Consider the following 10,383-nt stretch of genomic DNA (forward strand, 5'->3'; position numbering starts at 1 on the left):
ATTCATGGCTGTTATTGGACTTTGTACGACTGAACCATTGTTCAAATGTGATGATGTTTATGCCACTGTTGTAAATCGAATGGGTGCATATTGAAATACACGATATTGTTGTAATATATTGTAGTATGTCTTGTATGCAAAGTACGACAATCTCTCGAGTTTGAATTTATTGTAAATATACACCAGACATTCATCAAACTAAACCTTTTAGTATTTTTGCTTGCTTGAAATAGCTCCAGCAAACAAACAAGCGTTTATGCAATGCACACTGTGTATGCTACACCAACAACATCATTGATGGCCAATACACACAAGTATTGTTGATGTACACTTTGAGTTCCAAGACTGTATTTTTTGTAGCGGGAAAGTCGCGGGAAAGCTGCACATTGAATTGCACTGTTTTGAGTTCCACTTTAAACATCTGTTCAGCAATCAATTCATACTTTTGACAAGCTCATGTATGAATGATGGTTTATCAGTGTTTTTATCAAGACACGGTAAATTGGTTCATGATCAATGATTTGAGTTGGTTTCAATGTTACTGCATTCATGACATTGAGTGCATCTGAAACAGCAACATCATCACTTGATTCGAGTTTGAAACAATAATTATTGACTGTGTTGGTCAAACTGCAGATTCACTGCTATTGGATTCAGACTCTGTAGCAAGACTTTCTGTGTGATGAAACAGCATCTGAAACTGCACCAATCGTTTGATTTCCAATAATATGAGCATCGTCCATAATAATATCATCAGCGGTTTGTGGTTCAGCATTTACCATTATACGAATCCAGTGAATATATTGATTGTAGGTTTGTAAACAGAGGCTACAAGCCAGCAGTGGCATCATTTGTAGACTTTTGATTTTGAAAGCATTCATAATTTCTGGTATGTTACTATCATACAGCAAGGCACATTGCAGTTGCTCACTTTGTCGACTTTTATTGGCAACCTATTATGTACCAGCCACAAATCTGATATTGCAGACTTGTAGATGCTTAAAAATGGGGTTTTCAAATTGACTTTTGAATTTGAGGATCGTGAACATATGATGGCATATTGATGGTTGTCATTATTGTCAAGTGTGTTGCAGTTGATTGAAGATGTGATGGAATGAATCAATATTCGATTGTGTTGTTTATTAACAAGTGAGTGAGTGTGTTTATAAAATAGGAGACAAGAAAGTCATGTGAATCCCAGTTCAAACGTCATTGTTGATGGTTTTTGATTGTTAAACTATTCAGAAATGTCTCACATTCACACACTACTAATGTCTCACACAATGCAAGTCAACACTCTCACACTAGTAATGTCTCACATTAATGAGACATTAATTCTGGTGTAAATTTGACTAATTTCCAAATATTTCAATCGTGTGAATTGTCTTGAAATATCCCAAAATTTTGTTATTTGACTCGATTAAAAAGTCGATTTTTGTTTTACAATTTGACAAATAAATTGTTTTTTTTATTCTTTTTCTTTTCATAAAATGCCAAAACGATACCTCAATGTTGAATACAACACTATTTCTACTGAAATCGATGTGACTGACTTTGAAGACCTGAGTGACGTTCAGGATGTTATCAAGTCTGAGTATGGTCCTGCTATGGCTGACATTGATGCTCCTCAACTCCAACTATACACCAACAGTAACAGGGACCAACTAATCAACACCTGGGCTTTACTCGACTCCCTTCCTCAAGAATACTTTACTCAAAATGGTTATTGTGTTGTCATTGGTTGTTTACCTCTACCCACCAGGGAACCAAGCAAAAGTACCATTTTTGATGCAGGTTCTACTTCTTTATCAACAGCAAACCATCAAGACTTTTCTCCTAAACGACAACGTACCGAACCCAATGATTTGACAACCCAATTCAAGTCGTTTTCAAACGCCCAGCTGATCGATGAATGCATACAGTCGACAGATCATGTCTTTTTCCCATACACCCAAGACAAAATCCAAAAACTATATGTTAGAGAGTGCTATCATGATGTGTTTGGCTTGCTTTTGGATCAAATTGATCGTGGCATGGAATCATTTGCAATATCTGGAACATCAGGCATCGGAAAGTCACTGTTTTTTGTCTACATATTGCATCGCTTGATGGATGACTTTACCACGAAAACTCTGTCCTTGAAGCCAAACCGGATTGTTTATCAAGTGGGATCCTCGTACAAATGCTTTGACTTGCAGCAACAACTCGTCACAGAGCTTGGACTTGAAGTGGTCAATATTGTTTGGAAACAAGACACATTGTATATTGTTGATGGACACACGATTCCAAGATCATCATGTTGTATTGTCTTGTTCATGTCATCTCCTCAGTCTGAATGGTACAAGGAATTCGTCAAACAAAAGATGGCAAGGCAATGGTATTTTCCTGTTTGGACTTTGGACGAGTTACAGGCTTGCCGACGTCATTGCTATCCGGATGTACCCATTGAGACTATCAATGAGAGATATCGCATGTATGGTGGTGTAGCTCGTCATGTCTTTGATATTGTATCAAATCCAATGGAGAAAGCTTTGGCTGATGTTGATGCAGTCAAAGGGGTACGAAACATTGGATTCACAATCAAAATATCTGCAAATACTCATACATTGCTTCATACCATTGTGTCGGACGACGGACAGTACAGATTCCTGCATGTTGATATTGCTTCAAGATATGTTGGAGAACAACTCTGGCAACGTCACTCTGCTCAAATGATTACCAATATGCAGCAAATGTTTGATAGTATTTCAACCGAGATTTCAAGACATTTGTTTGAAATATACGGACATGTGGTTTTTTGTACTGGTGGACAAACTCTCAAATGCAGATGCTCTTGTTCATTAACGTATAGTGACATATTTATGTAGTATAAGTTTTAGAGGAAGATCACAGAGATGTAAGATAAGAAGAAGGAATGAATCAGAATAGTCGTGATTGTTTATTGATAAGAGAACTTTGTCTCTTATATATAGTAAGTAGTAGTGGTGAATTAGTGACGGTATAAACGCCACTCCTAAGCTTCACCGTTAAGGGTTCCCAAGCGTTACAGTCATTGCATAAAGTGAGGCAATGGTCATCACCATATCCAAGCATTGTATAGCTTACTTGTTTATACAATGCTTGTTACTATAAACCCCATCCTGACTGTCTGGGTCCTATTACAAATGTCATAAATTACCAATGTCTAACACCCCTCCACGTCGAGAACACTCTCGAAGACCGAGCAGGTTGACGAATTGTTCGAAGGCGGGTCTTGGTAATCCCTTTGTCAGAATATCAGCTACTTGATCCTTAGTACCGATGTACTCTGGTTTGATCAGTCCCTGGCTGATTCTGTCTCGTAATGCATTAATCTTAATGCCTATATGTTTGGTTGCCTCGTGTACGACGGATGGTCCAATCATGTTTGATATCGCCGATTGCGAATCACAGTATAGCGTTGTTGGTCCATCTTGTTCGAAACCTAACTCTCCAAGTAGATCGCGCAGAAACAATAATTCTCGCGATGCTGATTCGGCAGCAGTATATTCGGCTTCCATAGTAGATACGGCCACACACGTCTGTTTTGATGACCTCCACGATACAAGTGCATTGCCTACATAACATAAATATCCAGACGTAGACTTCCTGGTCTTTACGTCTCCAGCCCAATCGGCATCTGAGTAACCACTCAATGATGCGTTGGTTCCTCCTAGTTCTAGTGCGTAACTTAACGTTCCTTGCACGTAGTGTAGTATGAGCTTGACTGCATTCCAATGTTGATCAGTCGCATGGTGCATATGTCGGGCAGCTTGTCCAACTGCAGCGGCCAAGTCCGGGCGTGTTGCTATCATAGCATACATTAGTGACCCGACTGCTTCTCTGTAAGGTGCGGATGTAACTGGATCCGTTTCCTCGGCAGCTGGTAATGGGTTCGAAGGGTACAGTGGAATAAACTTTGGATTGCAATTTGACATGCGAAATTTCTCTAGTACATCAGAGAGATAGTGCGACTGGGATAGGGTGATAGTTCGACCCATTCGATTGCGAATTATCCTTATGTTCAGGCACGTATGAATTGGACCCAAGTCCTTCATGCTAAATTCCTTGAACAGTTTCGACTTCATCCTTTCGAGTAAACTCCTGTTGTTACCAACAAACAGGATATCATCCACATATATAGCAATCATGACAAACCTGTCCTTGGCTGACAGAATGAGGATACATTTATCCGTCATGCATTGCGTAAATCCCATATTCAAGCACTTGTCCACCAGAACCTTGTTCCATTGGTACGGCGCTTGTCGTAATCCATAAAGAGCTTTTTGTAGTCTTCCTACTCGTTTGATTGCCCCTCCTGTGCTGTTGTTGTATCCTTCAGGCAGCTCGATATAGAGCTCCTCGTCAATTGTGCCATTCAGAAAGGCATTGTTCGCATCCGTATGGTCAACTTCCCAATCATAGATTGCAGCTAGTGCCAATATGATTCGCAAAGAAGTGAATTTTAATACCGGAGCATATGTTTCGTGAAAGTCGATGCCTGGTACTTGAGCGAATCCTTTCGCTACTAATCTGGCCTTGTACTTGTCAATAGTACCGTCAGCCTTGTACTTGATCTTGAAGACCCATCTGACTTTGATGGCCTTGAATCCTGATGGAAGAGCGCATTCTTGCCATGTGTTATTCTTGTACAAAGAATCCATTTCTGCGTCTGCGGCTTCTTTCCATAGATCTGCATCACTCGACATCATAGCCTGTTGCCACGTTTCTGGCACAATGTTCCTCGATGATCCGTTCGATATAACTGCCACTGCATTATTCGACTCATCGGCATTACTGGTACCACTCCCGTGAGTGTACGAGTAGTATTGATCTGACTCTTCCAGATCACTGTCATCTTGACTTGTAATGGTTGGCAAATCCTCAACCATTCTTTGTTCCACCGCAGCTTGAATGCTCGGCTCAGACGCGTCATCAACCTCTGATATCGCTCCTGGATAATCAGCCGTGACCGTCGATTCTGTGGGAGCAGCCATCGTGGCTCTGTCCCTGTTCATAACGTCAACTGGACGTTCCTGAACTGCTTTCCTCGAACCTTGAGATTTCGATCTCGGTTTCTGGTTCGGTTTCCTATAACCGGCTAGACTCGACTCATTTAGCGATGTCTTTATAGCCTTATTCCTGCTGATGCCACGCCCTAATAACTCCTCCTGAGTTATGCGTTCATCGCTTGTTGTGACCTCGGTCCCGCGATCTGCTACAGTCATCCTCGCTGTATTCCTTGCAGTCGGTACTACTCTTGGTACTTGTCGGCGACCTGGTTCTGACTCCCCTCCAATTGGCGTACTCGCACAATCTGGATTCCCTGGAGTTTCTGATGTTTTTGGACTTACCACATTATCTATCACAATAGGTACAGACGGTGTAACACCACCGCGTAAATTGTAGCTATGAGTAAATAATGGTGCCTCTTCGTACAGTGTCATTGCTGGTACGGTATTGTTCCGACGAACGGGATTAGAGAGTGAAGGAAACTCCTCTTCAGCAAAGTCTACATCCCTGCTTGTTATCATCTTTTTGCTTTCAAGGTCAAACAGCTTGTATGCCTTGGCCTGTGAGTGATAACCGATAAATATGCACCTTCTAGTGCGTGTGTCCAATTTAGTCAGCAGTTGCTTTGGTCTGAGTGCATACGCTGCACATCCGAACGTCCTGAGATGCATCACCTTTGGCAGCTCTCCTGTCCATAGCTCGTATGGTGTTCTTTGGCCTAGCGCCTTGTTAGGAGACCGATTCTGTAGATACACTGCAGTCATCGCTGCCTCTGCCCAGAATTCTCGACCAAGCTTGCAACCGGCAAACATAGCGCGTACAGCGCTAACTATTGTCCGATTCTTGCGTTCGGCAACTCCATTTTGCTGTGGAGTGTAAGGCGTCGTTCTCTGTACTGCAATTCCTTTAAGCTTCAGGAACTGTTGGAACGCACTGGAGGTAAACTCCCCTCCATTATCGGTTCGGATCGCTCGAACCGGTAAGCCTTTACTTAATTCGACAGCGGCAACATGTTCCTTGAACCGCTGGAACGTTTGATCTTTTGAGATCATTGGATACAGGTGGGAATACCTCGAGTAATCATCTACTATGATCAGGTAATATTTATATCCACCTAGAGCCGTGTCATGAAACGGCCCTTCTAGATCCATGTGTAGCAACACATTGACTTGAGTCGCCACATGTGTACTTCTTTTTGGGAACGGGTGTCGAACGGCCTTGCCTTCGATACATGCCACGCACTGAGACCTCTCTTTGGTCTTTCCCGGTATAATATCAAGACCTTCCGATTTGTCGGCCAAGTTCTTGATCGCTTCGACATTTATATGCCCCAGTCTTTTATGCCAGCCAGCAGTGTCTGTGGGCTTTCTAAATACTTCTGACGCGTGATTAGCTGTTGCAATTACTGTATTATGAGCCATTGCACGTTCCTCATCAGATATTATAGCCTCGCAGTTTACTGCGTTTACGCCTCCGTCTCTACGGGTAGTCATGATAACTTCGCCATTCGACTTTCTTATCGTCCTGACCTTTTTGAAAATACTGATCCGACATCCTTTGTCTTCGAGTATATTTTCAGAGATAAGGTTGACTCCGAAAGTTGGCACCACTAGAACATTACCCAGTTGAATGGAAACAGTCCTGTGACCTATATTGCACAGGATTTCCACTGTTCCAGTACCGATGACATTGTGCATGTCTTGTCCTGATGCCTTGACCTGTCGGTTGCTGCACGGTACAAAATCATACACCCATTCAGGTCGGCATACCATATGGCTGGAGGCTCCCGAGTCCAATATGAACATATCACTCCTATCGATGGAGCTACATGCCTCGTCAATTACAACGTCCCTTTTCTTGTCATCCATTGCTACAAACATTCCGTCTGCCGATTGATTATTTCTTGATCGGTCTTGGTTGTTTGATCGTGGCCCTTTGGAGAAGAATTTCGGTGACGATTGTCGGTAATTGCCGTTCCTTGGAGCTGGTCGACAGTCCTTTGCATAGTGGCCTATATTACCACAATTATGGCATGCGGGCATTCTGTCTTGATCGTCGTTTCTTTGTTCATAGGGTCGACGTCCCTGATCTCTACGATAATAAGTATCCATCTCATGGTTTGCTGCAAAATAGTCATCCCGACTAGAGTTGCCTTGCTTTGCGCCGTGTGCATTTGGCCCATGTGATGTTGAACCTTTCCGTAGGTTCCTATGATTTCTAGACGCATAGTTCGCCTCGTATATGGTGTCATCTACACCGTGCCTCGGTAGTGCACCCATGTTGATGAGTTTAATCTCCTCCTCGATGAGTTCCGACAGGAATTTGTTGGGGCTTAGCATTTCGTCGGTCCATCGCACTGTATGTCCTTCGAAGTAGCGCCATTCTCTGCTCTTGGAAACAAGTTTTGCCATCACCCTTGATGCAAACACTTTCTCACCCCAAAATATATTTGCCGCTGCAATCTTATGACGTAGACTCGTCATAGTGTTGTACAGTTCCTCGACTCCCTTCCTGGGATCGTACTGCAGATTTGCCATGGCTTCCTCTGATCGCGTCAGCGATCTTTTACAGTAGTCAACATAATGGTTCTTGAGTCCGACCCAGATTTTCCTGGCGTCAAGTTGTACTCCATTACTGTCACAGAGCATAAACTTGAATTTACTGCTCACTGTTGCCTGCAAGATTCCTCTTGCCTTGAATTCCTTTAATTTGTAGTCGCGCTCGATCTTTTCTGGAAGTTCACCTATGATGTGAGATTCCCATAGATCCAGAGTTTCGAAGGCGGCCTCCATTTGGTTTGCCCAGACAGTGTAATTGTCCTGGGTCAATACCGTAATAATAAGACCTTCAGCGATCTTGACCTGCTGTGAGCCTGGGCTCATAACCTCTTGTTCATTAACGTATAGTGACATATTAATGTAGTATAAGTTTTTAGAGGAAGATCACAGAGATGTAAGACAAGAAGAAGGAATGAATCAGAATAGTCGTGATTGTTTATTGATAAGAGAACTTTGTCTCTTATATATAGTAAGTAGTAGTGGTGAATTAGTGACGGTATAAACGCCACTCCTAAGCTTCACCGTTAAGGGTTCCCAAGCGTTACAGTCATTGCATAAAGTGAGGCAATGGTCATCACCATATCCAAGCATTGTATAGCTTACTTGTTTATACAATGCTTGTTACTATAAACCCCATCCTGACTGTCTGGGTCCTATTACAAATGTCATAAATTACCAATGTCTAACAGATGCCTGGAAGATGGTACAATGACAGATATTACTTTGGATGCACTCAATGGCCAACGAATTACATTTGGAATAAATACTATTCCTACTGCTGCAGCACTTGATGGTAACTATTACGAACCGACAGATGACGATAGTTTTGCAGCAATTGATTCACTCAGTCGACAGGGAATGTTCCAATTTACAGCTGTTGCTGAACATCCTATTCGCGAAGTTGATATTCTTACAAAACTGTGCAATTTGTATGATGAACCCAAACTTTATTTTGTGGTTCCGCCTCACCAGTTTAAAGGGTTCAAAAAGCAGAGTTTCAAACCAATTGATGGCACAGAGCAGGTACAACCCATTCATGGATTGATGCAATACGTTATACAACTCCCACTAATACAACCAGATTTAAAGAGTAGAAAGTGATAGTTGTATTTTACAATTGAAATGACATATTTTCAACCATTCCAATTATTTGATAATTCAATGTTGTTAATACAACTGGCATCATACAATTGTGTACATTCAAGGGATCGAGATGCATTTGGCATGAAAAGTTCCAAATTCAAGTTTACTATTGTAACATACGCTTTTTGACAAATAATGGCTCTGTTGACACATCCTTGTACCATCTAATCGTGTCCGATTGAAGCATCAAGTATGAGTTTGGCAGACAACTTGCAACTTTAATCAACTTGTATACGGTAAGCATTTTGATAATGTCGGCATTTGTCAGGATATCACACCTGACAACTTTGAATCGAATTTAGCAGTGATTATAGGTGAAAACACCAATCTAGCACAACAACAATTCCAGACAATTCCAGACAATCCGATTCTGATTAGTTCTAAAACCAGAACTCACATTGTAACCACAACCCAAATGCGTTCAATATCAATCACAATCATCATGGACGAATGTATCAAAGTATGTCGTCAACTTTTGAATATTTTAGCAGTCTTGCTTAAAACAAGTGGTATCATCCAGTGCACTACATATACTACTCATGGTCATTGACAACTGATTGTATAGTAATAGTGTTAGTGTATTGTGAGCAAAGTATTGATGATGGAATAACACACATTTTGGGTATGATACTAGAAACACACAAACTTCAAATAACTGCGCAACTATTTGTTCAAACTCTGCTCCAAATATATGTTGTTGTATACAGAAAACCTGGTAAAGTGTTGTATTTTGTCATGGCTGCATTGTTCCGAGATATAATTCGAGGCTTGTTACAATGGGTTACTGGATTTGATATCCAATAGGTTTGATAAAAGTGTTGCAATTGACATTTATGTTTGTAGATAACAATATTTTGGAATCAACTCGTTCAATTTGGAAATCAGTTGAATTTCTTGCTGATATCAATATCAATGTCAGTTCAACTCAATTGATTGGAGTAGCACTCGAGTGCTTGTAGTATTGACTTTGGTTCAAACAGTGATCCACAGTGACACACTGATTATCATTTCAGCAAAAAATGAGACAGAAATGATCATTCCCAAAACAAGGAATCTGAATGACTGAAATACTGCGCTTATTATGCTGATAATCCAATACATGAAATGGCAATCGAAAATGTACAACATGTACATGTCAAATACATGCCAAACATACCATCATTTTACAGTATGGTTTACAGCTGATACAACTGATACAGTTATTAATATGGGTTGGCTTGGAAATGTGTTTGTGTTGAAATGGCTTGCGCAACAATGTTGAACATCAATTTCGCTGTTTAAAAAGTTGCTCAAGCCATTTCAACACAAAGACCATTAAAAATGGACATTTATGCATTTATTATGTATTTAGTGTTGTTGCAACTCGACATATTACACGTCTTGATAGTGTGTTATATATCCCAGCGACATTTGATCAGTCGGTAGTTTGTGGCAAATAATGAATTAGAGTGGTGTTTTGCTCTGTTTACAGATTGTTTGGCATTTGATTATTTAGTGTAGTGTGGTTAGTATCGGTCAGACAGTGTAATACACACTGATTGAATATCAAATACAACACTGGTGACAATATGAACACACATGCTTGTCAGTTTCAACCGTATCCTAGATATCAACCAAGTTTTGTCCAACAAACTTTGTACAAGTGTCGTGC

The 10,383-nt window shown here is 41.0% G+C and overlaps 3 protein-coding genes across 3 annotated transcripts; all 3 read left to right on the forward strand.

Moving 5' to 3' along the window:
* Positions 1-1,490: 1,490 nt before the first annotated feature.
* On the forward strand, positions 1,491-2,867 carry BATDEDRAFT_26085 (uncharacterized protein; the record flags this gene model as incomplete). The annotated part of the gene is made up of 1 exon (XM_006679883.1): positions 1,491-2,867. One exon carries the CDS (start codon positions 1,491-1,493, stop codon positions 2,865-2,867), a length of 1,377 nt encoding a protein of 458 aa, XP_006679946.1.
* Positions 2,868-5,196: 2,329 nt separating this feature from the next.
* On the forward strand, positions 5,197-5,427 carry BATDEDRAFT_89970 (uncharacterized protein; the record flags this gene model as incomplete). The annotated part of the gene is made up of 1 exon (XM_006680056.1): positions 5,197-5,427. The coding sequence occupies one exon, from the start codon at positions 5,197-5,199 to the stop codon at positions 5,425-5,427; it is 231 nt and encodes a 76-aa protein (XP_006680119.1).
* A 2,840-nt stretch (positions 5,428-8,267) lies between these two features.
* BATDEDRAFT_26087 (uncharacterized protein) lies at positions 8,268-9,536 on the forward strand (the record flags this gene model as incomplete). Its single annotated transcript, XM_006679884.1, has 3 exons — positions 8,268-8,612; positions 9,001-9,274; positions 9,367-9,536. 3 exons carry the CDS (start codon positions 8,268-8,270, stop codon positions 9,534-9,536), a joined length of 789 nt encoding a protein of 262 aa, XP_006679947.1.
* Positions 9,537-10,383: the final 847 nt, after the last annotated feature.

The sequence above is a fragment of the Batrachochytrium dendrobatidis genome (assembly GCF_000203795.2).
Source record: "Batrachochytrium dendrobatidis JAM81 unplaced genomic scaffold BATDEscaffold_8, whole genome shotgun sequence".
In the NCBI taxonomy this organism is placed as follows: domain Eukaryota; kingdom Fungi; phylum Chytridiomycota; class Chytridiomycetes; order Rhizophydiales; genus Batrachochytrium; species Batrachochytrium dendrobatidis.